Source organism: Sceloporus occidentalis, unplaced genomic scaffold, assembly GCF_023333645.1.
Source record: "Sceloporus occidentalis isolate IW3139 unplaced genomic scaffold, rSceOcc1.0.p SCAF_3, whole genome shotgun sequence".
Taxonomy (NCBI): domain Eukaryota; kingdom Metazoa; phylum Chordata; class Lepidosauria; order Squamata; family Phrynosomatidae; genus Sceloporus; species Sceloporus occidentalis.
The window spans coordinates 15,885,043-15,912,354 of NW_028316983.1; the positions used below are offsets into that span (position 1 = coordinate 15,885,043).

At 41.0% G+C, this 27,312-nt stretch overlaps 1 protein-coding gene and 1 non-coding gene across 6 annotated transcripts in view; both read left to right on the plus strand.

Moving 5' to 3' along the window:
- The first annotated feature begins 2,475 nt into the window (after window positions 1–2,475).
- SYCP2 (synaptonemal complex protein 2) overlaps window positions 2,476–27,312 on the plus strand; it is a 103,076-nt gene continuing 78,239 nt past the window's right edge. Inside the window, exons 1-13 of one of the 5 annotated variants that reach the window (XM_089513692.1) lie at window positions 2,476–2,682; window positions 5,750–5,796; window positions 6,745–6,885; window positions 10,294–10,422; window positions 11,331–11,435; window positions 12,393–12,417; window positions 13,530–13,615; window positions 14,294–14,382; window positions 14,955–14,989; window positions 17,866–18,008; window positions 18,086–18,138; window positions 23,296–23,341; window positions 23,672–23,767. In XM_089513692.1, coding sequence (XP_089369818.1) covers window positions 5,773–5,796; window positions 6,745–6,885; window positions 10,294–10,422; window positions 11,331–11,435; window positions 12,393–12,417; window positions 13,530–13,615; window positions 14,294–14,382; window positions 14,955–14,989; window positions 17,866–18,008; window positions 18,086–18,138; window positions 23,296–23,341; window positions 23,672–23,767 — 972 coding nt within the window. In that variant the 5' untranslated portion in view covers window positions 2,476–2,682; window positions 5,750–5,772. Of the gene's footprint in view, window positions 2,683–2,756; window positions 2,808–3,896; window positions 3,917–4,242; window positions 4,304–5,449; window positions 5,572–5,749; window positions 5,797–6,744; window positions 6,886–10,293; window positions 10,423–11,330; window positions 11,436–12,392; window positions 12,418–13,529; window positions 13,616–14,293; window positions 14,383–14,954; window positions 14,990–17,865; window positions 18,009–18,085; window positions 18,139–23,295; window positions 23,342–23,671; window positions 23,768–27,312 lie in introns of those variants that run through there. The other 4 variants (XM_089513694.1, XM_089513696.1, XM_089513693.1 and 1 more) reach the window with 4 other exon arrangements.
- On the plus strand, window positions 26,583–26,690 carry LOC149315587 (U6 spliceosomal RNA). Its single transcript, XR_016280813.1, has one exon. It is a non-coding gene; the product is annotated as a U6 spliceosomal RNA (small nuclear RNA).

Sequence of the window (27,312 nt, forward strand, 5' to 3'; positions counted from 1 at the left end):
GGGGTTCCAGGTCGGTGAGGTTTTCTGCTAGTACTATGGTGTCATCTGAATATATTAGATTGTTGATATCCCAAGAGAGGAAGGCCACATGCTAGATGGATGGAGCCTATTAAGGAGTATGGGGTTGCAGGAATTAAGCAGAGCAGTTGAGGACAGAGGGTGTTGGAGATATTTCATCCATAGGGTCGCCATGAATCGAGATCGACTCAAGGGCAGTTAACAACAAAATCTGAAAATGCTAGCTTTCCAACAGTGTGTTGGTCTACTGGATTGCAGACAACTGTCTGTGGCTGATCCAAACAACCGCCTTTTGGACCAGTGTAACCACCTACAAGCTATTGGCTTGGCCCAGTGGGTGGGTGGGGAAATCCTATGGAGGGGTCTGTACTTTCTAGTTGCGTTCAGAAAGAGAAGGATTACTGGTGATGGAGAGAGCTTTAGTTGCCAAGGCTCAGGTGTAGGCCCTTTCCACCTTGATTAAGGTAGTGGTATTTTCAGTATTTTCACAGCCAGCATGGCATTGAATGTTGGACTATGACTCTGGAGATCAGGGTTTGATTCCCTGCTCAGCCATGGAAACTCACTAGGGCTGCATCTGCACTGCAATATTAATTCAGTTTAATACCACTTCAACTGCCGTGGGTTAAACATGTTTATATAGGTCTTCAAAAGATGGAAATGAAGTCTTTCTCATAGATAACCTACCGTATTTAACTAAAGCAGTCCTGCCACCATATAATGTATTCAAATTGATCTATAATTTTCATTATGTGAATGGGATCTTTGTCAGCATTAACTGGGGATGATGTGAAATAGCTGCATGTACCTTTTGTCATCAGGTAAGAACCTGATTTTATGCTAACCCCAAAGACTTTTAAAACTCCATAGATACTAGTTTGCATTAACATGAGATACTGGGACCAGTTTTTGTTCTGTGCGCCTTCAAGTTGTTTCCGACTCTATCATAGAGTCTTTTTGGCAAGTTTCTTCAGAGAGGTTTGCCATTGCCATCCTCTGCGGCTGAGAGAGTGTGACTCGCCCAAGGTTACCGAGTGGGTTTGTTGACCTAACCAGAATTCGAACCCTGGACACCAGAGTCCTAGTCCAATGCTGAAACCACGACACCGCATCTGCACTGTAAAAATAACGCAGTTTGACACTTTATGACAACCTCACAAATTCCATAATCTGAGGGTGCATCTAAATAATACATTGAACACCACTTTAACTATCATAGCTCCATCCTATAGGATCCTGGAATTTGTAGTTTTGTGAGGCACCAGCACTCTTTGGCAGAGAAGGCTTAAAACCTTATAAAACTACAAATCCCAGGTTCCCAGAGGACAGAGCTACAACTCTTAAAGTGGTGTGAAATTGCATTATTTCTGTACTGTAGATTGCAAGAAATACTGAAGGGTGGTTTTGCCAGTTCCTTCCTCTGAAACAGTGCCTACAGCACCTGGTCTTTGTTGGCGGTCTCCCATCCAAGTACTAACCAGGGCTAGCCCATAGCTTCCAAGATCAAAGAAGATCTGGTCTGCATCCACACGGCAGAAATAATCCTGTTTGACACCACTTTAGCAGCTGAGGCTCAATGCTATGGAATGCTGGGAATTGTAGTTTTGGGAGACATTGAGCTTTTTCTGTCAGAGCTCTGGCTTCACAACAAACTACTGTTCCCAGAATTCCATAGCTCGAAGCCAGGGCTGTTAAAGTGATGTCAAACTGGGTTATTTCTGCAGTGCAGATGCAGCGTTAGTGCCTTTAGAATATTTGTGGTCCAAAGCACACAACAGAAATAATCCAGTTTGAGATCGCTTTAACTGTCCTGGTTCAGTGCTAGGGAATTCTGGGAATTGTAGTTTATTATGACACCAGAGGTCTGACACAGAGGCTAAATGTCTCATAAAACTAGTTCCCAGAATTCCATAGCATTGAGCCAGGGCAATTAAAACGATCTCAAACTGGAATATTTCTGCATTGTGTTTTGGACCTGTGATGAAATTACTTGGGGGGGGGGGGGGTTGAATCAAAACATACAATAAAAGCTAATAATAATAATAATAATAATAATAATAATAGATAAGCTGGTGTGGGTGGTATTGTGGTTATAAGACAATAGTTCAAACACAGTGATGTCTGCCTCAGTGAAACCAGTGTCATACGTCAAATGTGTGAGAATGAATACTGCAGATTGTATTATAATAATGCGGACTTTCCAGACCCTCGAAAACAGTCTTTGAACAATGAGGCAAAAAGAGAAGAAAGCCTCACAAACAAACGGTCGCAGGCGGAGCGACCGTTATCTGTCAGTCAGCTCCGGCCGCTGATTGGCTAAAAAGAGCAAGCGCGCGGGAAAAATACAACGGGGCGGGGGGAGGGGAAGCAGCTAAAATACGAAGTAGGACAAGGCTAGTATTACGCTTTTCGCACAAGTCCCGCCCCCTTCTCGCTATCGCCGTCGAGTGATTGGCTCCGAAGCCTCACGGGGGCCAGGGATTGGTTGGATGGGCCTGGAGCTTCGACGGGCGGGAGATGGGTTCGCTTTGAGCTCTGCGAAGCCATTTTGCGCTGTCCCCTGAGGGGATTGGAGCTGCAAAAGCGCCCTTTTCCACCTCAGTTTCTCTCGCTCTTTTCCCTCCTCCCCGAGCCAAACCTTATGTTTAAAAGACACTTGGCCAGGTATAAATAGGGCTTGGTTGCCACACACATACAACCCCCAACACAATAAAAAGCTGAGGAGAAAGCTTTTATATTCCTGTGGTTTAAGATCAGTGCTTCCTAGGCTTGCCTAATGAGCAGAATGAGTAAGCTTTCCATGCTTGTGCCATCAGCTATAATAATGTAATTGCATGTAACTAATTAAAGCAATTACAAGTAATTAATTACATGTAATTAAGCTGTAATTACATATTTGAAACTGGTTTGAAACATGAAGGCCCTGATCCCTCCTCCTCTTCCCGAACTTTTCTGTAATGGAAGGGAAAGAGAAAAGTCTAAAATTTAACTGCCCTGGTTCAATGCTAGCAAGTTCTGGGAACTCTAGTTTATTGTGGCACCAGAGCTCTCTGACAGAGAAGGCTAAATGTCTCACAAAACTACAGTTTCCAGAATTCCCTATCATTAATAATAATATTAATAATAATAATTTCTTTATATTCCGCTGTTTCCCAAGGGAATCATGGCGGATTACAGCAAAAGCATAACAATAAAATATCATAAAAATAAAAATCACAGTTAAAAACGATCCCACATCCCAGGGACGTAGCTAGGATTTTAGGAAGGGGAGGTCCAGACTAAGGCGCCTTACAGACGGGCCTAAGCGGCACTGTCGTTGCGCCAGGAATACGTGCGAGGGGCGGCGCTTCCGGACGTGCCTTGCCCCTCGCGCGTATTCCGTACGGCAAGATGGCGGCGCCCTATACAGACGGGCGCGGCCATCTTGATGTAATGGATGTGCAGCGTCTGGACGTCTAAACCCGGAAGAGACTCGCGAGTGCGCGCTTTGGCACTTGCGATGTCTCTTCCGGGTTGCCGGAAGGAGCGTGATTTTCGCGCTCCTTTTTTACAGCGCGGGGGAGTCGCGCGGTTTGGCTGCAGCGGCTTCCCCGCGCTGCAACCGGCACCGGCCCAAGACCGCCCCTTTTGGGCGGTCTGTAGCGGGCCAAAGTGCTACCATTATAATGGGGCTTGGGTGCAGCGGCGCAGCAGCACACACCATTCATTTTTCTAATGGAAGGGGAGGGTCCAGACCCCAAGACCCCCCCCCCCTTGGCTATGTCCCTTCACATCCCAACCCTTCCCCCAAACATAAAAACATAAACTAAGGGCAATAAATAAACTGAAGAGCATTGATCTAGGGCAGTTAAAGCAGATTCAAACTGGATTATTTCTGCAGTGTGCTTTGGGCCGGAAGGTAGGGAGGGTGCTTTGGAGCCTCTGCCTGAGGGAAGATTATATGACCTCTTTCCTTATAAAAATGTTAAAATATAAATATATGTGGATGTGTGAACAAAAATATACAGACTGAGGCAAATATTTTTATAAAATCAAGTGGGGGCAGGGGGCCACAAATCTGGGTATAGATGTAAAAGGGATCACAAGGATAAAAAGCCTGAGAACCACTAATGTAATGGTTTTCTCTAACAATAGTGTATGAGAATAGACAGTGCAGTTGATGTTACATTGATAGTTATTGCTGCTTTGGGGATTCAGGCATGTATATTGTATTCCAGATGCCAGAAAAACACTCCAAAAAGCAGTTGTCTTCAGCAGAGCACAGAAATAGGCTTTAACAGCAAAAGTGGGTAAAATATGGCTCTTGGAACTGCTATGTGCGGATCCTAAGGCCCCCGGACCACACAAAATTTGTATTAGTAAAAGAAATATGATTAACGACAGCTAAAAACATTAATACGCAAAATGTGTATTAGTGTTTTTAGCTGTCTTTAATCATATTTCATTTCATCGTATGGGTATTGAGATTTAATTTCTTTTTTAAACTATGTAAATTAATGTTTCAGCCTGGTTAATGTTTGTAAGTTAACGTCTTAGTGGGATCTTTTTAAAAAAATAAAATGCTTTTATTCAGGCAGGCATTTTATAACCACGGCAGGGTGGCTTTTCTGTGGGTCAGGTGCTTTAGATTATGTGTTTTAACTTTTGTATGTTTTTCATCTTAATTTTTATACTGTTTTAACTGTTTTTCATTTTTAATCTTCTGAGTGGCCTTGAGTCCCTTTTTGGGAGAAAGACAGCCTAAAAATGAAATAAATAAATAAATAAAAGTATTATAAACTGCTGTGAATCCTGTTTTTGGGAGAAAGGCAGGGTATAAATTGAATAAATAAATAAGGATTCTTTTGGGGACTGGTTTTCAGGCTATATTTTGCCAGAAAACCTGCCAAAGCCCATTCCCAAACTGCCCACTAATGTAGTGGGTTGTTTCCTCTGTCCCCTGAAGCCTCTAGATTCCCAATATTTAATTTTTTTGCTGGGGAGATGATTTTAGGACAATGGTTTACCTTTTTAAAAAGCCCAAAGTCGTCCTAATGCAGCCTTTTGCTTCCCCAACACCTTCATTTATATAACTAATGGGGATGAGAGCTTTGCCTTTCTTTGCCAGACCCACATTTTTTGAGTGAACTTAACAGCTGGTGTAATTTAGGGTCCAAAGCAGACTGCAGAAATAATCCAGTTTGAGACTGCTTTAACTGCCCTGGCTCAGTGCTAGGGAAACCTGAGAAGTGTTGTTTATCGTGGCACCAGGGCTGTCTAACAGAGAAGGCTAAATGTCTCACAAAACTAGTTTCCAGAATTCCCTAGCATTGAGCCAGGTTAAAGAGGTCTCAGAATGGATTATTTCTGCAGTGTGTTTTGGACCTGAGTGGATGTTGTGACCTTGTTTTTGGTTACTTCCTGTTTTACAGCCTCTTCTACATTTGTGAGAGAGGAAAACCTTGTTGAAGCTGGTTTCAGAGGAGGACTGATATTCCTGTTTCCCTTTTTTGTTCCCATTGCAGCCTAATAGCGTGGCTGCTACATATATGCAGGCAGAGATATGATATGAAGGTAGTGGTTGTTTCTCTTACCTGAGAGCGCCTTAAATGAGCATGTCATTAAATAATCTATTGCCCCTATCCATTTATGTTGTGTTTTAGTTGTACTGACAAAATGTAACTTTTCAAAATTAGTTGTGAATTATATTATCTCTTATATTAATAAAAAATTCCTTTTCTTTACCCTACAGCTTAAGTATATGAAAGAACCAAAATGCCTGCAAGGCTTGAAGGGCAGGTATGCATCAGACTGTGTTCATTTTGAACTCTAAAACGTTTCTAATGTTTTATTAGCTATTCTGCAACAAATTGACTGCCTATAATTCTAGATCAATAATTATACACATCTCTCACATAGCGTTTAATTGTCCTTAGTACTCAGTCTATATTTGGTACACTAGGTTTAGTGTTTAGTTATCAAGATCCTGAAGTTCTTTGGCTCCATAAATTTAGGCCATTCTTTTGCTGCTTAGCCCATTCTTTTATTATTTGCTATTGCATCCGAAGTATAATTTGAAAGTATATGAAATATAAGAATACTGGTGGTACTTTAACAACATTGAATAATCATGGAGTATCCAAATTTATATTTCCCCAAAGATCTTTGGACCAGTAATAGTTAATTCCTAAATTCTAAATAATCTGTGTGTTTGTGGAATAAAACACTCAGAGCAACAATTCCAGCGTTAATAGGTCCACTCCATTTAACCAGCTGCAGGAAATTTTACAAGTAGTAATGTTTGTCATGGTGAATTGAAAACACAGAGTTCAGTGGGACATGAAATTCAGGAAGTAGAAACAGTGATCTAAATGATATAATTAGTCAGACTAGAGTAAGCATATTGAATCAGTTGGATTTACGTTTGTGCAGACTTGCCATTCAACAGTTGATTCAATGGATCTACTCTACTTGGGGCTAACCAACAGGATTTTAGCCTGATAAATTTAACTTAACAGTGGCAGTTAAAATAAAACAATAGTTGGGTAGTCACTATTTTAGTAGGGTTGTAAGTAATTTTAGTACTTAAAGAATTAAAGAGGAAAGAAGGAAAAGTTAAGTGTGGACATTTCCCCTGTTTTATTTCCTTTTAAATAATTACTTTTCTTGTAAGCAACTTTGATGTATATGATACTACTGTTAATAATTTTTATTCTGTCTTTCTGCTCCCCTACACACTTCTTGCAGCTAGAAAAATGCATAGATGAAGCAACAAGGAAACATGATTTCCACGGACTGGAACAGTTTTTGGCAACAGATTTTTCTGATGGTTTATCTCATAAATGCAGCAAACAGTTTCTCAACAAACTGGACAAACTTATATGCAAGGTGATGAACTTATTTTTCTGATTTTATTTATATTCAAATGTATTGTTTAGAACAGTTTTAATTATATGAAGGCCATGAAGATAATACTATTGGAAGCAGTGGCTTTGGGAGATTAAAATGTTTTGTATTTGTGTGTGTGTGTGTGTGTGTTCAAGTTGCCTGTTGATGTATGGCAACCCCATAGATTTCGTGGGGTTTTCTTGGACAAAGAATACTCGGAGGTGGTTTTGCCAGTTCCTTCCTCTGAATACCTGGTATTAATTGGCAGTCTGCCATCTAGATACTAGCTACATGAATGGTCAAGATTTCACTCAGTTGTTATGCCCTCATTGTCTTTTATTCCTCTGGAAATCAGTGGGAATAAAGGAGAGGGAGCTCTTATTTGTTTCTAAACTTTGGAATAAGTGTAACAATTTTGTCTGTTCCCTCTGCTCATTTTTACAGAACTCCGGGCAGATTAATCCTACTGCTGATAGCTTGGAGGCCTGACAGCATATATGCTGCCCTTATGATATTAGTGGGCAGAAGAAAGGAATATTGTTTTTCTGCCTTCTTTCTACTTCCAGTCTTTTAAATAAATTATTTTCTCTGTTGGTACAAGTGGGAGGGAAAATGTGTGTGACAGCTTTAGAGGTGTCATTCATTCCTCCCTGCCCACCATATCAAGAAAAGCTATGTAATTCCACAACTCAATAGTCCTTCATAGTTCTAACATTGCCAAGACAAATGCTGCAGAGCTTTGTATGGCAGCTGAGAGGGAGATCTAAATACAGATCTCTGTCTCCATGGGATGCCGTCTCTCCATCTTTGCAGAAGAAATCCAAACTAAACTATGGCCACTAGGCTGATCATAGGACTGCAGACTAAGATTTTACGTATTACATTGTATTGTTAGGCAGAACGTCTAATGCAGGCCTGCACAACATATGTCCCACTGGCCGATTGCGAGCCGCCAAAGGATTAGGTAGCCCTTGAGGACTTCAAGGCTCCTCCTCCACCTGGCTTTTTCCTGATAAAGAGCCAGGCTGCAGAGGAGGAGGAAGAGTGAACACTCGCCACCTATCCTCCTTCGTAGCTGGGCTTTCTCCAGATGAGAAGGCCTGGCAACAGCAGAGGAAACATGCTAGATACACTTACTTGCTCTAGGATTGACTGAGGCAGCATTTTAACTTAATCTTCAGTGTAATAGGTATTTGATGGAAGTAAATTTCAAGTTACTTTTGGTGATCTTTTTCAAGCATGTATGTGCATTTCAGAACTACAGAGGACCCTCCATATTCGCTGGGGTTAGGGGCACAGGACTCCTGTGAGAGTGGTGCAAATAAAAACCCACTATTTTTTTTAATTGAGGGAACAACTCTCTATGAATCTTTAGGTCCTGCAGGGCAACTCTGTGGTCAAGATCTGCCAGAATCTGACAATGAAATTGCTCTGGAGGACCTACAAATACATAGAGAAGTCTTCTCTCTAGGAAGCTCTAGGTCCTCCAGTGTGGCTTTTGACAGAAGGTGACAAAAGAGTTATACTGGAGTACCTAGACTAGAGATTCATAGAGGGAACATATTAATCAAATCTGTGAATAATCAAAGCTACAGAAGTCAGAGCTGAAAACGTGGAGGGCCAACTGTTCTTACTTAACTACAGATTAAGTGAACAATAAGATTACATGTTGGGAATCAAGTTTCCTTGCTGACGTGAAAGGTAAAAGCTACTAAGGACCCCTGTTAGGGTTGCCATAATTCTCTTCCTCAAAACAGGGACAAAATGTAGGACATTAAAGAAAAATGGAGGACACAACCAGCTAAAAGCCAAAAACATTAATATAAATTCATGTTTCTCAGCTGTGCTCCAAAGAGAGGACATTTTGGAATTCTTCCTGGTCAGCAGGTTGAAATATACAGGGTGACCAGACATCCTTCTTTTCCAGGACATGCTCTACATTTCAGCCTTCTGTCCAGGAGGAATTCACAAAGGTCCTCCTTTTTTTGGAGCACTGTTAAGAAGCATGAATTTATATTTCTTGGAGTGCATTCAGCTTTTCTTTGGTCTTGTCTTTGCTTTTTCTTGAATGTCCTCCATTTAGCAGTTAGGACATCTGGTCACCCTGTGAAATACAGGACATGTTCAGGAAGAGGAGGACATTTGGCTACCCTTGGGTTCAAGGGGGGGGGGAGGAAAGTGTGTGTGTGTGTGTGTGTGTGTTATAATTTCAGGTTTGGATAAGCAGACTGTGCCAGGAGGAGGGAAGAGGAAAGGGGTCAGTTTCTTCAGTGGGGGTTGCCATGGCCATTCCCTGAGGCTGAGAGATTGTGCCCTGGTGTGTATATGTGTGTGTGTGTGTGTATGTAATAATTTCAGGGTTGGACAATGTACCTGCAACTGGCTGGGACATTTTACAAGCCTTAAAACCGGGACTTTCCTGGTTTTTGGGGACAAATGGCAACCTTGCTGATATACAAGAAAATATGAGCATGCAGAGAAGAGATAAAGATACTTTTTAAATAAGTTTGTTTTATATTGAGTGAACCAGTGTGTTGTAGCAGTTTGAGTGTTGGACTACGACTCTTGAGACCAGGGTTTGAATCCTGGCTTAGCCATGTAAACCCACTGGGTGACTTTGGGCAAGTCACTCTGTCCCGAAACACATAGGACAAATAAAGCAACTTCTGGTCACTTTGGAGGCGTAGCGTTTGCATCATGCACACCCCCAAAGCATCTAGAAGCTATGCTGAGGCTGCGCCGAACTGCGAAAAGCCGGCCGTTTTAAAACTGCAGGGGTGGCCCACTTCAAGAGCAGGCAGTGCAGTCACTATGGTCCTGGATCGGTCTCTGGCCGCTCCTTCCAGACCATGTGCTTCGGACCTCTCTCTCAGCCTCAGAAGATGGCAGTGACAAAAACCTCTGAACAAATCTTTCCAAGAAAACTCCATGATTCACTCTAGGTCACCATAAGTCAGAAATGGCTTGAACACACACAACAACAACGCAGTATATTTATTACTGCCGCAATGTTGAGGAAACAGTGTTTTTATCTTGTTGAATTTAATGATATAGCCGTGTTTTTCTGTAGAATCAGTATGTGGAGATATCTTGTAGCACCTTTGAGACTAACTGAAATAAAAAAATTGACAGCATGAGATTTCGTAGACTTAAGTCTACTTCCTTAGATGCATTTGGTAGAGTAGAATCCAGGCACAGACATATATATGCCATTGGTATGTGAGGATGTCAATTCAAATTACAAATCCTTTGTGTGTGGAAATGAAGTTGCATATCCAGTTTCAACAATAGTCATTAGTGCACAAACGCATAGGAAACTAGTCTTTGTGCATGGAGATGAACTGGCAGATCTTGTTGAGTAAAAGTGCTTATACTGTATAAAAATTGAAACATATTTTTCCATTTCAGGAACTTGTTAATGAAGAAATCAAGAATGTTTCCACTTTGTTGAATACTCTTTATAAACATGGCAGAAATATCAACATATTAGGTGACATTGGCTTTCCAGGAATGATAGAATATGGTCTTGTTCAAAAGATAAGTATATGAATCTGGAAAATAATTCCTGGGACTAATAAAGGATGAAGAAATAGCACCTAGGTTTCTATGAAGTTTAAAAGCTGTGTTGTGATTTAGATTCAGTATTCACTGATATCAGCTTCATTTGCATGTCAGTCCAAACCACAATTTAGTGTTAAGTGCATGAGTTTTAAGTCCACGTTTCCCCCTGTTTCCCCCTCTTGCAAAAAACAAAAAAACCCAACATAATGCTGTTTTCAACTAAGTGTGATTTCTGATATGTTTTACTGTAGTTAAAATAACTACGTTTTATTGAAAAAAGTGCATGCCAGTTTAGTTGATGAGCCTGACTTATTTTAATAAACCATAGTGACCGCTATCCATAATTCTTAGTTGTCAAGAGAAAACTTATTTATTTATTTAGGTATTTATATCTCGCCCTTCAGCCCTAATGGCTCTCAGGGTGGCTTACAATTATTATTTTTAATCAGACAGTTCCCTGCCCTCAGGCTTACAATCTAAAAGACACGACACAAAAGGAGAAGGGAATGATGGAGGGAAAGGGGATGAGGTCCAGTGGTTCTTCTCTCCCTCTGAAGCCTGGACCAAGGCAGATGGATTGGAGGGAGGGCTCTTCCTTCTTCCAGGTTAGTCCTGATGGAGCTGGACCTGCCTAGTGAACTCCCTCTCAGGAGTTCAAAGTAGAAACAATTTCTGGTTGGTGCTTTGAAGAAGGCATGCATTGAAGGGTTACATCCTATCACTACTGAGAAAGAGGAAGGGAAGTCATGCCATCTTTATGCACATGCAACCAATGTATTTTGTTCAAAGATGCAGTGAGTAATTTTTATTGAAAAGAGGCTTATAAATGCTGTTGAAATCACCATCTATTCCACATAGATTAACAAATTTTATTTTCTGTTTACATGGCTAATTGGTTTGAAAAGGCAAAAGAAATTCTTGAAAATAAAGAAAATGAAAAAAATGACAAATTCACTATTCTTTTTGAAGACTTCTTTGATGTCCTCATGGTAAATATAAACATCATGCATTATTTTATAGTTTATTGATATGGACTTTTCAGTATTTGTGCTGCCTTTAAAAGAAGAAAGGCTTTTACGTATTTTGTTTTGCTTTTCTTCACTGGTTTGCTTTAAAGGATTTTAAAAAGCTGCCTAAAGTTTACTTATTTGTGTTATAGACTTTCACTTTGTTCCTTGTGCAGATGAAGGATGTAATAGTTTTTTGTGGGTTTTTCGGGCTATGTGGCCATGTTCCAGAAAAGTTTCTTCTGACGTTTCGCCAGCATCTGTGGCTGGCATCTTCAGAGAATTCTTCAGATTTCTTCTGGAACATGGCCACATAGCCCGAAAAACCCACAAAAAACTATGGATGCCGGCCATGAAAGCCATCCACTTTACGAAGGATGTAATGTTAAAAATCTCAACAGATAGTATTCTCAAATGTAATATACAATATGTATAATATGTAGTATAAGCTGTGTACTGAAACAAGCACATGTGTTGGTGATTGTGTCTCCCCTTCACCACCCTCTTCTTCAGGTACCTTGCTGAAAATTAATTAATTACTACAACATGGAGCTATCTGTATGTGAATGGATGTACACATATGTATGTAATATGTATATTTGTGGGCTTTGGCTGAGCACTAAATAATTACTTTTATGTTGATAGTGTAATTCCATCATATATATGGTTTATATACTGTGTAGCTTACATTCATTAGTGAAAGGAATTTCTGCCCCCATTTCCAATTATTTCCAATCCTCCTTTCCCATTGCAACTCCATGTGTTATCTGGAAAGTTACTTTTGAGATGATGCACTGATCTGTGAGAAATGGAGGAACTGGTAAAAATTAAGTTCTGAACCTTGTATTTTCCAGCAGCACAAATCCATGTTGATATAAAAATTAATAGTTATTTTTAATATGTGGAATGATTTTAATATAATGTTTATTTAAATTGTAGGCAGTACATAATAGCAGCAGTGAAGGTATGTTTGACAACAATTTATTTCATTTTTAATCATATAGCTTGTTGTTTATAGTACAGTTAAGTGGCGTAAGTTAGAAGATTTCAATCTATAAGTTTTGAAGGGTTTTAAATTTGTATCCTGATGCACATGATGTACTTGTTAATTTCCGTAGAGAAATGGGCTGCTGTTAAGCACACCATTAGGATACTTAAATTACAGTATACTGATTTAGGATTTAAACAGCTGACTATTTAAACTATGCATTGAATTGCAATTAAAGAGCAAAATCTAGTATCAACCATGATTCTGTCAGCTGGGGTCCTGTTATGGTAAACAGCTCATGCAACAAACTGCAGTGTGTGCAATTTTTCTGCTCATTCAATAAGACATCCAAGACCTCATTGCATGAGTGTACTTCATGGTTTCTGGACAACAGTTGTCATGTGTGCAATGACAAACATTGATGGTGTCATCTGGGGGGGGGGGGGGCTTTCTGTTCTGTTAACATTCAGTTGGATGTCACCTCCATTGTATCAATGGATTTTACAAAAGTGAAGACAAGCAAGACTCATTCTTTTCAGTGGACCTACTTTAGGGGAATCTAACATTGGATATATTTCTCCACTAGCAATTGGGTTTCCTAGTTCTTTGTTCATGTCAGGCTGCATACATTTAAGATGGAGGATATTTGGAATGCCTTAACATTAAACTTTGTACAAGCAGTTGTTGTTGTTGTTGTTGCTGCTGCTGCTGCTGCTGTTGCTATTGTGTGCCTTCAAGTCATTTTCGACTTATGGAAACCCCAAGGCAAACCTATCATGGGATTTTCTTGGCAGAATTTGTTCACAAGGGGTTTGGCATTTGTCTTCCTCTGAGGTTGAGACTTGCCTAAAGTCATCCAGTGGTTTCCATGGCTGAGCTGGGATTCGAACCCTGGTCTCTAGAGTCACAGTCTGACACTAAATCACTACACTACAGTGGCTCTTTGTACAAGCAGTAATGACAAAATATTTACTTTTTAAGGAAAACCATATTTCTGTTGACTGCTAATTTGTGAATGTCTTTAAAATTTAAACATGAAACTTTCCAAATCATTCATCTAACTGGCATATTCCTTTTTCAAAATCTAGGTAAAATGCAAATACTTGAAAATTTTATATGGAGAACATGCACTCTTGCTGCTGATAAGAGAATTAATATTTATATTCAGCAGGAGGTAAGAAATGTCTTCATGTTATTAATAGGGTTTGAATTCACATATATCTGTTGTTTTCATGTATCAATTTTAGAAATTAAGAGGAAGCAAGTCTACCCACACAGACTGGCTTCTTCTTAATTTAATCCGGTGATTGTGTGTTGGAGTGAATCATCTACAGTACATTGTTGCTCAGATGTAAGACTTACTGATTTCAATGGGACTTTCTCTCAGTTAAGCGAATGAAAGATTGCATTCTTAAAACAGATTTTGTCCCTATTGCCTCACATATTCCAGAACATTTAGTTGCTTTTCTCTTTTCTTATCTAATGTCTTTTCAAACCCTGGTCTTTTTTCTGACTTCGTTGTCAATAAGTGTCAGTCTTGCCATACTGTTGCCCTTGGATTTTTAATGTTATTGCAATGTATACAATTAGACACACATTGGTCCAAGAAAGATCTGATTCTCTCAGTGTGTTTCAGGAAATAATGGTCAGATGGTAGTTGAGTTGTAAGAATACAATTTGCTCATCACAGCTGATTGCCTGTGTTGTGCCAGTAGAATCTATTGAACAAGAAATGCTTGAGAATGGCAACAAAACAAATACATCTTTGAATGTATGAGCGTTTAAGGGCATGTTTTGGTTAGTGCATAGCATGGTAATGTGATTAAAATGGTTTCATTTTTATTATTTTTAGGCAGTAAGAAAATTGAATACAATGCTTGATGCTATGCCTCGAGATACAAGAAAGAAAATTATTTCTACGAAAGAAATACTACATGCCATGTAATTATTTTATCTTTAATTTATCTTTTGTTAGAAAGCTGTTCTTAGAAAAACTATATCACATAAGGTGTAAACTAATTTTATGTTACTTTTAGAAATCAGTTTTAATCTGGATGCCACTGGAAAGAACTAAACTCCCTCTTTAAAGTCTTAAACTGAACCCCATCTTCATTTGTGTATGTCTGTGTGTGCAGTTGTCCAGCTTTCCACACACAGCCACACAGATAAAAACACCATTTAGGATTGAAGCCTTAAAAATGCTTAATGTTATTTGAATTACACCCAGAGATTTACCTGAATTGTGAGTTAATGCAAACTATATTTAATGAAATAGATATTTCTTCTTATTTCATACTGAACTTCAAATCTAAAAGAAGAAACCCAACACAAAACTAATTTTTGATTAAAGCAGTTGAAGTTTTATACAGAAATTTGCAATATAAATAAACAAAAAAGAAACAAAATTTTCTTGAACTTTGGGTATTACTAGGAAATGTATAAATAAAACATTAAATGTAAATCAATATTCTTAAGAAGTATAATCAAGCTGAATCATAATATTTATTTAACAGGAATGATATGGGGAAGAGAATTTTGGATGCTGGGGGTAAGCACTGATACTATTTCTGAGATATTTATTTGTTCTAATAATATGCCCAGAGACTGTGATCCACAATATAATGTTTTAGTATGAATTGGCAAAAAGAAGTTTGGTCTTAAATAATAGCCACAGATGTTTATGATGATTATTGGGATTGCAATAGGTGGACTGGGGGAGTTCAACCTTTCTTCTCCTTTGTTTCTGGTAAATACTGTTTCTGGGCCTAAGGGCAGAAAAAAATCATATAATTTATCAACATTTATAATTTTCAGACACTGAAAGGAACTTACTGGGTGTAGCCAATTACTCCACGTTGCAAAATATCTGTTAACATATTTGTTACCATAAGGTACCATATGGAAAAGCCAAATTAAGAAGTTCTGGACAAAGTGGTTGGTTGAAAAGGAAGGTTGGGATTCTGTGGCTGGATCTGGTCTGCCCGGCATCAGGATGTCAGGAGTTGCTTAGATATCTTTCCTGCCATTACATAATTAGTAAAAATGATGGGTTATATAAATAAGAATGATGGATTATTAAATGCAAAGGAGCAGTGTGAGAATGGAAGTAGAAGACCTATTTATATGAGAAATAATCCTGCCATGATTTTGAAATTAATGTGATGTAAATGGTTGCTGGTCAGTTCCGACAAAGAAAATCACAAGACTGGACCTATAGTTTCTTAATAGAGGTTTCTGAATTTTTACTACTGAGCCTGAGTTTTGGAATTCTGGTTCCCTGCTGGACTTATCACAGAAGAGGGAGATCTGACATATCCTTTATTTCTTGGAATAGCAGTCCTGATTGTATACTAAGAGATATTATTTATTCTAATTTATAATCATATAATCTAAACTGGGCATGTAGCAAATTTGTTGAAATACAGAGTGCTGCTCAATGTGCCAGGCATCCCCCCTCCCAAATATTCCATTATCTCCAGCAGACCCCAGAATGCACACATATACATATGTAGCAAAAGGATTCACATATTGCATCACTTTGCCAAATTGAAAGGGAAACATTTGTAACATTCGCATTGTAACATTCACATATTACACAGAAATAATAATAATAATAATAATAATAATAATAATAATAATGGCTCTTGCAAAGTGAGGTGCCGTGCAGGCAGCAATCAGAAAGGGAAATGTAGCACAAGCAGACACATTCTATCAAAATGTATCACCCTGTAGAAAAAACATTTGCATAGTTTGTCAAAAATAAAAATACAAAGAGAGAGAGAGAGAAAGCTGCCTGCAAGAGGGAGGCATATTCCGTTCTCTGCCCTCCCTCTGACCTAATTCCCTCCCCTGAACTTGACCCTTCATCCTGCTCTTTCTCCTCCTCCTCCACCCCGATTCTGCAATGCATAGCACCCTTCCTCCTGCTCTTTCCACCTCCTCCTCCTTCGCCCTGATTCTGCCCTCCATGGCTCCCTTCCTCCTGCTCTTTCCTCCTCCTCCTTTGCCCTGATTCTGCCATCCATGGCTCCCTTCCTCCTGCTTTTTCCTCCTCCTCCTCCTCCTCCTCCTCCTCCTTTGCCCTGATTCTGCCCTCCATGGCACTCTCCTCCTCCTCCTTCCTCCTCCTCCTCCTCCTCCTCCTTCGCCCCAATTCTGCCCTGCATGGCACCCTTCCTCCTGCTCTTTCCTCCTCCTCCTCCTCCTTTGCCCCGATTCTGCCCTCCCTGGCTCCCTTCCTCCTGCTCTTTCCTCCTCCTCCTCCTCCTTTGCCCCGATTCTGCCCTCCATGGCTCCCTTCCTCCTGCTCTTTCCTCCTCCTCCTTCACCCCGATTCTGCCCTCCATGGCTCCCTTCCTCCTGCTCTTTCCTCCTCCTCCTTCGCCCCGATTCTGCCCTCCATGGCTCCCTTCCTCCTGCTCTTTCCTCCTCCTCCTCCTCCTCCTCCTCCTTTGCCCCGATTCTGCCCTCCATGGCTCCCTTCCTCCTGCTCTTTCCTCCTCCTCCTTCGCCCCGATTCTGCCCTCCATGGCTCCCTTCCTCCTGCTCTTTCCTCCTCCTTTGCCCCGATTCTGCCCTCCATTGCTCCCTTCCTCCTGCTCTTTCCTCCTCCTCCTTCTTCACCCCGATTCTGCCCTCCATGGCTCCCTTCCTCCTGCTCTTTCCTCCTCCTCCTCCTTCATCCCGATTCTGCCCTCCATGGCTCCCTTCCTCCTGCTCTTTCCTCCTCCTCCTCCTTCATCCCGATTCTGCCCTCCATGGCTCCCTTCCTCCTGCTCTTTCCTCCTCCTCCTCCTTCATCCCGATTCTGCCCTCCATGGCTCCCTTCCTCCTGCTCTTTCCTCCTCCTCCTCCTTCATCCCGATTCTGCCCTCCATTGCTCCCTCCTGCTCTTTCCTCCTCCTCCTCCTTCGCCCCGATTCTGCCTTTCATGGCTCCCTTCCTCCTGCTCTTTCATCTTCCTCCTCCTCCACCCCAATGAAGGGGAGGCATGTTCTGCCCTCTGCCCTCCCTCTGATCTTATGCCTTCCCTGAACTTGACCCAATCATGACCAGGGCAAAGTTCATATTTGCCGGGACCTGGTTTTTCTCAAAAGATACAGGTAAAAGTCCGCTTTCAAAAGACCTGCGCCAATGGGGCATTTGCCCCTGAATGGGTGTGAAAGCCCCGATTTTGCTTGTGGAGAAGTTGGGGCTAGTATGAACTTCCTGTGGTTAATCCGGTTCCTGAACCGGGGTAAAAGGTAGTCTGAATGGCCCCTTAGTATCCCTGTCATGCTTACTTTGCTGTCATAACAGCATTTCAGTAGCATCGGTATATGTAATAAGTTATATCTTATTTTAAATTTAAAAACTAATCAGCAGTTGTGCTATTTATTTTTGTAAAGAGGATTAACAGTAATGTTCTTGTCATGCATATTATAGACTATGATCTGCAAGTTGCCATTACTGAAGCTTTATGCCGAATGACATCAGAAAAACAAAGGGAAGAACTTGCAAGCCAGTGGTTTCCAATGGAGTTTGTTACTAATGCATTTAAAGGAATCAAAGATATTGAGTTTGAAACAGTAAGTCATAGTCAAATACAGTTTCTTTTCAACATGGAAGATGATTGCAGTACTTATACTGGTTTTCTCCTTAATAGGATTGCAGAAAGTTCCTCAATCAAGTGAATGGCATGCTTGGGGACAAAAGAAGGTATGCGAGATATTAATGTTGATTGTAGGCAGTTCTTTGTTGTTGTTGTTGTGTGCCATCAGGTCACTTCCAAGTTTTAGGGACTCTAAGGTGAACTGATCATGGGTTTTTCTTGGAAAAATTTGTTCAGAGAAGGTTTATCTTTGGGCGTTCTTCTGAAGCCAAGAGAGTGTGACTTACCCAAGGTTGCCCAGAGGGCTTCTGTGGCTAAATGGAGATTTGAACCTTTGTTCATAACCCAATGCGCAAAACATGATACCATGCTGGCTCCTTCAACTGAAGAAGAAGAATATACCAAGTCTAGAATCCTGTTGTGGCACTATGGTAATAGTGTAGAAATCATCATTTTATTATATTTATTTCCAAGATTTATATCCCTATTCGCTATTGTGCATCATGTGAACATAAAGCCTTGACTCCCATCCTGCAATAGGCAGTGCAGTTGTTGGATACATCATAACTATTCTGGCGTATATATACTGTACTCTGTGCTGAAAATGTATAGATCATGGCCTGATTTTATATACTATAAAACAGGGGTGGACAACTTTAGAAGACCAAAAACCACATTAGGAAAACTTAGAGGGCTGCACACCCCTGCAAACAAATCCTAGTTTGCCCCCAAATGCCCCAACGTCTAGAATGTTTCATGTTTTTAAGTCTCTTGGGTCACTCAAAAGCGGAGCTTAAATGTGGCGTCCCTCAAGGCGCCATACTGTCCCCGATGCTATTTAACATTTATATGAAGCCGCTGGGAGAAATCATTCGCAGACATGGGGCAGGGTGTTATCGGTACGCTGATGACACCCGAATATATTTCTCCATGTCCCGATCAGCAGCTAAGACAACAGATGGCATTTCTCCCTTCAATCAGTGTCTTGAAGCGGTAATGGGCTGGATGAGGAAAAACGAACTCAAGCTGAATCCAGACAAAACGGAGGTACTTACAGTAGGGGCCCCCAAACCAGGTATAGGGTTGCAACCTCCAGTCCTAGATGGGGTCACGCTCTCCACAAAGGACTGTGTTCGCAGTCTGGGGGTGCTCCTAGATCCGTCGCTTCACATGAGAAATCAGGTGAATGCGACAATCAGGAGTGCCTGCTATCAGCTCAGGCTGATATGCCAGCTGTGCCCTTTCCTGGAAGTAAAGGACCTAGAAACAGTGGTACATTCACTGGTAACCTCACGACTTTATTTCTGTAATGCGCTCTACATGGGGCTACCCTTGTGCCTAGTCCAGAAACTTCAACTAGTGCAAAATATGGCAGCCAGGCTGGTCGCCGGAAAAACTAGGAGTGACCGAATTACACCCATCTTAAAATCTCTTCACTGGCTGTCTATAAGTTTCCGGGCACAGTACAAGGTGTTGGTTATAACCTTTAAAGCCCTACATGGCTTGGGTCCAACCTATTTGAGGGATCGCCTGCTTCCATATAATCCGCCCCGCACACTCAGGTCCTCTGGGAGGAATCTATTGCAGCCTTTAAAAACCAGACTAACTCCTACCTCCCAGAGAGCCTTCTCTGCAATTGCTCCCAAACTATGGAATGGTCTGCCAGACGAGATCCGTCTTGACAGCTTTTTTAAAGCTGTGTAAGCTGGCAATTTGACGGATTCCTGAATAAAGTGCCCGGCCACAGAAAGTGCCCTCCACATCATGTATTATCTCACCACTTTGTCCTCGTATTTTTCTTTTTGTGTATGTGTGTGTTTTTAATAGATATTTTAATTGTAACATGTTTAATCCTGTTTTAAGGGGGGGAATTTGGGACATAATTTTGTAAATGTGGATTTTAATATGTTGTGAGCCGCTTTGATAGTCTTGTAACAGAAAAGCAGGATATAAATAAAAGTTTTATTTTATTATTATTTTATTATTTTATTATTTGATTATTTGATTATTATTTACTTTAGTCTAGCAGAGCCTTTTAAAACAAGAAGTGAGTGGAAATTCTTTTCCTGTTCATTTTGTGTTTCTAAAAAAGGGCCTCTCCTGAGCCTACATTAAACTAGAGGCACAGAATACGATGAAAATATCTCTCACACACTGTTTTTTTTTTTTTTTGGGGGGGGGGGGGAGGATGCAAATAATTTTTTAACATAAGGGGAGCCCTGTGGACCAACCAAAATGGCCCTGGAGGAGTGCATGTGGTCACACTCTGCCCATCTCTAATTCAACCTTTGAGCCAGCATGATGTAGTAATTTGAATGTGGACAAGGACCCTGAATACCAAGGTTTGAATCCCTTCTTGGCCATTGAAACCCACTGGGTAACTTTGGCCATGTGTCACTCTCTTAGCCTCAAAGGAGGGCACTGAACCTTTTCACACAAGAAAACAAAATGGAAATGAGCCAGAGATAGTGCCTTTGTGGAGTCGGGGTAGTGCTTTTGTGGGGTTTTCAGGCTTATGTGGCCATATTCTAGAAGAATTTCTTCCTGACGTTTCGCCAGCATCTGTGGCTGGCATCTTCAGAGAATGCTTGCCTGGAAAGGAGTTGGGTGTGTGTGTGTGTGTGTGTGTGTGTGTACATATACACATACACACACACACACACATACACAGTGTGAGCTGGGAAGGGAGGAGTGATTTGCATGTGTATTGTTTTGTTGCTAATGGCAGGCCTCAGGGTGGGAGGATCTGCAAAATAGGAGGATGAGTGTCTGCTTGATTAGTGCTCATTGTCTGCTGGGAAACCCCTGACCCTGGGAGATTTCTCATTTGCATTTGTTGTCTTCATCTTGCTATTTTTCAGGACTGGTAGCCTTGTTTACTTTAAGGGTTTCCTCTTTCCTATTGAAATTGTTTGTGGATTTCAATGGCTTCCCTGTGCATCCTGACATGGCAGTTGTTGGCATGGTCCAGGATTTCAGTGTTCTCAAACACTATTTTGTGCCCAAGATGGTTTGCGGCATGTTCTGCTACTGGTGATTTTTCTGGCTGGCCCAGTCTGCAGTGTCTCTCCTGTTCCTTGATTCTTGTTTGCACACTGCATTTGGTGGTCCTTATGTAGACTTGTCCGCAGCTGCATGGTATGCAGTAAACTCCTGCGTCTGTGAGAGGGTCTCTCTGGTCCTTGGCTGAGCAAAGCATTTGCTGGATTTTCTTCATCAGTTTGTAAACCATTTTAATGTTGTGTTTCTTCACCAGTTTCCCTATTCTGTCTGTGACTCCTTTGATGTATGGTAAAAATACCTTCCCTTTGGGTGGCTGTTTGCCTTCACTTCTCTGGGTTTTTCTGGGCATGGCAGCCCTTCTGATATCTGAGCTGGAGTAACCATTAGCCTGTAGAGCCCGGTCCAGGTGCTTCAGTTCATCTTCCAAGAAATGGGGTTCACAGATCCGTTTTGCCCGGTCTACCAGTGTTTTTATTGTGCTTCTTTTTTGTCCTGGGTAATGGTTGGAGTTCTTGTGTAAGTATCTGTCCATATGTGTAGGTTTTCTGTATACTGTGTGGCCCAAACGTTGGTTAGGTTTGCAGTTGACTAAGACATCCAAGAATGGCAGTGTTCCTTTTCTTTTTCCATGATGAATTGGATGTTAGGATGTATGTTGTACAGATGCTTCAGGAACACAGCCAGATCTTCTCCATGGCTCCAAATGGTGAAAGTGTCATCCATGTATTGGAACCAAGTTGTGGGCTTTTTCAGTGCTGTTTCCAGGGCTTGCTTTTCAAAGTGTTCCATGTAAAAGTTTGCTATCACAGGGCTTAGAGGGCTTCCCATTCCTACCCCATCTCTCTGTTCATGGAATCTATTGTCCCAGTGGAAATAGCTTGTGGTAAGGCAATGTTCGAACAGGGCTGTGATGTCTTCTGGAAAATTTGTCGGATGAGTGTTGTGGTGTCCATTAGGGGGACTTTGGTGAACAAGGAGACCACATCGAAGCTGATTAGTATGTTTCTGGGTTTTAGTTCAAGGTTGTTGATTTTTCCTGTGAAATGAGCTGAGTCCTTGATGTAGTGGGTTTTTTTTACCTATATGGATTTGTAACTGTGTGGCCAATTGTAGTGCCTTTCTTTCTGCTGTACCGCATGACATAACGTTTCAGTTGTCTTCCTGCCGGAGACAGCTGTAAAAGTGTCTCTTGTCAAATGGAATTTTTCAGCTTGGAAAAAAGACACTTTTAAAATTATCACCTATGGAAAGAGAATGGAAGCACTATGATGTCATGCAGTAGGGCATGTTGATATTTGGGTGATGAACCTTGCCAGTGATTCCGGTCCGGTGGCAAATGGATGAAGACGTCGGTTCTCTCTCCAACACAGGAACAGAGCGAAGCTCCAAACACAAGCTTTCGGCTTGCCTGGAAGAATGCCTGGAGAAACAGCTGCTAGATAAAAGAATCACTCTCCAGCAGTTCATTCCTAAGAGGGCTTTGTTACTTTGTTTCAAATAACACGAGCTAATCACCACTATACAAAAACTCTTACCAACCAACACATCACACTATCTCAAACTCCCACAGCACAGTGTTTTTGCTTATATACAGAATTACCGTGAGGCTACCACTAAGCCCAGCCGCTTCCTATACAAGTTGCTATGCACCATAGACACCAATCCCTCTTCAGACTGAAGACATAGCATAGTTACATTTAGTCCAGCTCAGTTGACCTTGAGCAACTGGCTGCTGCTCTGGACTCCAGCTGTAGCCAATTTAGGCTTCTGCAACCATTGCCACATCTGAACATTTTCACCTTCAATACATTAACAGGGCACACAGAGAAAGTTGCTACTCTCTGGTTCCATTTCCTCTTTGTTTTCTCATGCAATAAGGCTCACTGGCAAACATCCTCTGAACAAACCTTGTGAAGAAAGCACTGTGATAGGAATGACTTGAGGGTGCACACACAGACACGTGATACAGTACAACCTACTTCTTCAGTATGATATGATGTTATCTAGAATTTCAGGTATGTGCACACATAGTTTTGGATTTGAGGATGGGAATAATTGACATTTCAGCTAAGAGGAAGCTTTAATAGATATTCTTAGTGATGGTTACATTAATGCTGTTATGTTTGTGTGGTTTTTTGTATTGTTTTCTTTGGGTGGGTTGTTTGTCAGAATAGATTATGGTACTGGGAAATGGTTCTTATGTCAGTGGAGATGACAGGGAAAAATGAATATATGCTCCTTACAAAAATGCTTTCTTACAGAGTATTTACCTATCCTTGTCTATCAGCTAGTCTGGATAAATATGAGGTAAGTTGTTCTCTAGTGATTGTTCTGTGTTTCATGTTATTTGGCCTGTGAATGTTTTGTTTGCATTAAAACAGGAATCTGCTTTTGACTGTTTATCAACAAATGCAAAAACATGTGGAATAGAATAGAATAGAAAGAGGAACAACAAAATGTTCCTAACATGCCACAAGAATGTTTGTTTGGAGCTTGTCCAACTAGAGCAGTTCAGAAGTCATGTTCTTAACATTAATAGTTCATGTTTCAGCCAGGAATACTACAGTACTATCATACATGCATAATCATTTTCTTTGCTTTTGGATTTTTGTGTGTGTGTTTTGTAATTTCTTTCAGCTACAGATACCAGCAGATGACAATCTTGAAGAATTTTGGATTGATTTTAATACTGGGAGCAGAAGTATATCTTTCTACGTTGCTGCAGATGATGAAGTAGGTTTTTACTTCATTATATTAAAATATTTTCTGGTAATGACCTAGTATACAAAGAGAACAGTTATACTGAAAAATCTTACAGTCTGCTCGTAATTTATGAGATGCAAGCTAGTATTTTAAAAATTTATAGATGATTAACAGAGAACATCTATGATTCAGAAAATTCCAGAGGAATTCCTGCCCCCCCTCCCCATATGGTCCCAGATGTCTGAGTAGGAAGTTTGGGGAATCTGTTTATAGTTGTGCCCAGGGTCACCTCCAATAACTTCGTTTCTATGATCTCTCTCTGGCACGGAAACTTTTTTTCCTGAGATCTCTCCCTGCTGTTCTCCCTGCTGATTGCCTTATGGCAGAAGAGCGGGATATAAATAAAAGTTTTTTTTTTATTATTTATTTCTGCAATTGCGAGTGATCTGTCAGATTATTTCAGAAAGAAGCCAGACCAATGTTTTTTGTGCGTTTTACAGGCTATGTGGCCATGTTCTAGAAGAGTTTCTTCCCTGTGCATCCTGACATGGTAGTGGTTGGCATGGTCCAGGATTTCAGTGTTTTCAAACAGTATTTTATGCCCAGCAGTAGCAGAGCATGCCACAAACCATCCTGGGCATAAAATACTGTTTGAAAACACTGAAATCCTGGACCATGCCAACCACTACCATGTCAGGATGCACAGGGAAGCCATTGAAATCCACAAACATCTGGACAATTTCAACCGGAAAGAAGAAACCCTTAAAGTGAACAAAGGCGGGTTACAGACCGCCGAAAAGTGGCGGCCTGCACCCGCCCCTTTCCCAGCCGGATCAGGCCCTCAGTGGTCAGAGCGGCAGCTGCTGAGGCCCCGATCCGCCGCTTTCCAGGCTGCGGGGAAGCAGCAAAAGGCCCCTTCCCCGCAGCCTGGAAAGGGGTGTCCTTGGGGCGTCAAGCCCCAAGGACACCCCGCTGCAGCGGGAAGGAGGAGAAAGGGGCCGCTTGGCCCCTTTCTCCTCTGCATCGCTGGGCGCAGCCATCTGAAGGCTGCGCCCAGCGACGCAAACGGAAAAGGAGCTCCATTTCGGAGCTCCTTTTGTGGCCAGGGAAGGGACGCACTATTCACCCTGGCGTGGGGTGACGATGTCACATCTGCGCCGCCCCGTAACGATGTCATGTCTGCGCCGCCCCGTATAGAGGCGGCACAGTTGTGACGTCGTAATGGCGGCGGCCATGTGGAATGACCGCCGCCATTTTGTGCGCACTCCACGCGTGCTAGGCTTGGGGGCGTCCGGAAAGGACGCCTCTTTCTAGCCCTAGCATGCACAGAGTGTGCACTTTAAGACCCGTTTGTAATGGGCCAAAATTTGGCTACCAGTCCTGAAGAATAGCAAAATGAGGACTCAGCAAATGCAAATGAGGACTCAGCAAATGCCAGGGGCTTTCCCAGCAGATAATGATCACCAATTAGCAGACATTAATCCTCTTTTGCATTAGCCTCCCAGTCTGAGGCTTGCCATCAGCAACAGAACAATACACATGCAAATCACTCCTGCATTCCCAGGCTCACACAGTAGATATATACTGAACTTTTTCCAGGCAAACATTCTCTGAAGATGCCAGCCACAGGAAGAAACTCTTCTAGAACATGGCCACATAGCCTGAAAAACACACAAAAAACTATGGATGCCGGCTATGAAAGCCTTCGACTTCATGCCAGGCCAATGTGTTTCCTTTGAAGAAGAGCTGTATTTAAGGAACAATCTAGACCCAAGAGTTTGTGTAATTCCTTTAAAATGGTTACAGCACCATCTGTAGCTTACTAGTAATACTTGCAGTTAAGCAGCATTGTTAGTTAATTCATTGATAATTCCCTGATGAATCTTCATTCTCACATCATTTGACTGATATTTTATTTTGTCCACAGCCTAGCAAAATCAAATTACAAAGTACAGTTTGGCATACCGCCAGACCATCCTTTAAGGACGGTCTGTAGCATGCCATAATGAATTAAAAAATAAAGTTAAAATAAGACACAATACTGAATAAGATAGAAAATGACTATTAAAATATAAAATACTATATGGCTTATAGTACAAATTAAAATATGAAATATATTGTATTAGAATATACTGAGAACCACTGTGAAATATTAAAATATAACAGTTGTGCAAAATTTAGCTATCTTAGCTATATTTATGGAGTTCTGATCAAATAGAAGATGTGATACACAGAAATTCTCAAATATGCCTGGATTTTTTAATAGATTGCTGTCATAAAAGTTAATTTTTCTTAAACTTTTATTTATTGTAATTTATTTTATATTATTTACTTTGGTATAATGGGATGGGGATGGGGGAGGGGGGTTACGCTATGAGTATTATCTTAACTCTATATTTTACTTATATTGTATTTTATGGTTTTGTTCTTGTAACCCAATTTGATTCCTTCGGGAAAAGGCAGGATATACATAAATTATTATTATTATTATTATTATTATTATTATTATTAATTGAATATTGGAATAAAACATGGCTGGCTGTCTCCACCTTTTCTGCTTCACAGGGACATGAGCACACTTGGTACAGAGCACTCCTGAATCTTCCTTTCAGGAGTACCTATGGTCAGACATTGATTCTAGCTAATGTAAATACCATCCTGAACTTTTCAGTAATTATTTCTGCTGAAATCAGTGTATAAGTTGGCCAAAGATAAATGGTTTTGCAGTTCTGTATCCCAGATTTGTTCTGAACAGTAGTTTTACTGTCCAGGAGCTAATAGAGCATTGGGAGTAAACCCAACAATTTGTATTTTTTATAGAGTCCTTTTACATCCAGTTTGAAAGGTGCTTGCTTTGGCAGCACATATACTACAATTGGAGTGACATAAAAAAACATTAGCATGACTCCTGTGCAATGGTGACACACAAATTTATATCACATTCCATATGCGTAGAAGAACAACAACAAGGCTTTTCTTGAGCCAATCTCATTCAGACGAAGATTGTTCAGAAGACACTGGGCTATGCCTATAATGCATTCATATTGGACAGGCTCATGGAGACAGTGGAGTTATTCACATGATGAAAGTAATCCAAGATGAATTTGGGATAACTTTTTGTTGTTCACACGCATCCCGAATGCACTCAATTAAGTTTGGGTAGGCTGCCAAAAAGCCCACCTATCCTGGGATAACCGCTATCGGGCTTTTCCCTGTGTTTTTACAAAATATTTGCATTGTCAGCAGTGTGAACAACAATGCAAATAGACCTGAATAGACTTAGGATAAAGCTCTCCACGCTTTTAACACATTTTGAGTGCATTCACATCATTGTCAGCCACGTGGTTGAGAAAGTGTTGCTCCTTCCTCAGTGGAACAGCCACTGCTGGGGAAAAGGGGGGGAAAGAGAGAGCAAAAAGCGGGAGAGGAAAAAGGATGCCGACCCTCCTCTGTCTGACTGAATGGTACTAGTGGGTGCAGGGACAAGAAAAAGGTCCCCGCACGTGTGAGGAACCAAACTTGCAGAGATGTAAATTTACAGCGCTTTATAAATAAAGGTTAATAATAATAATAAT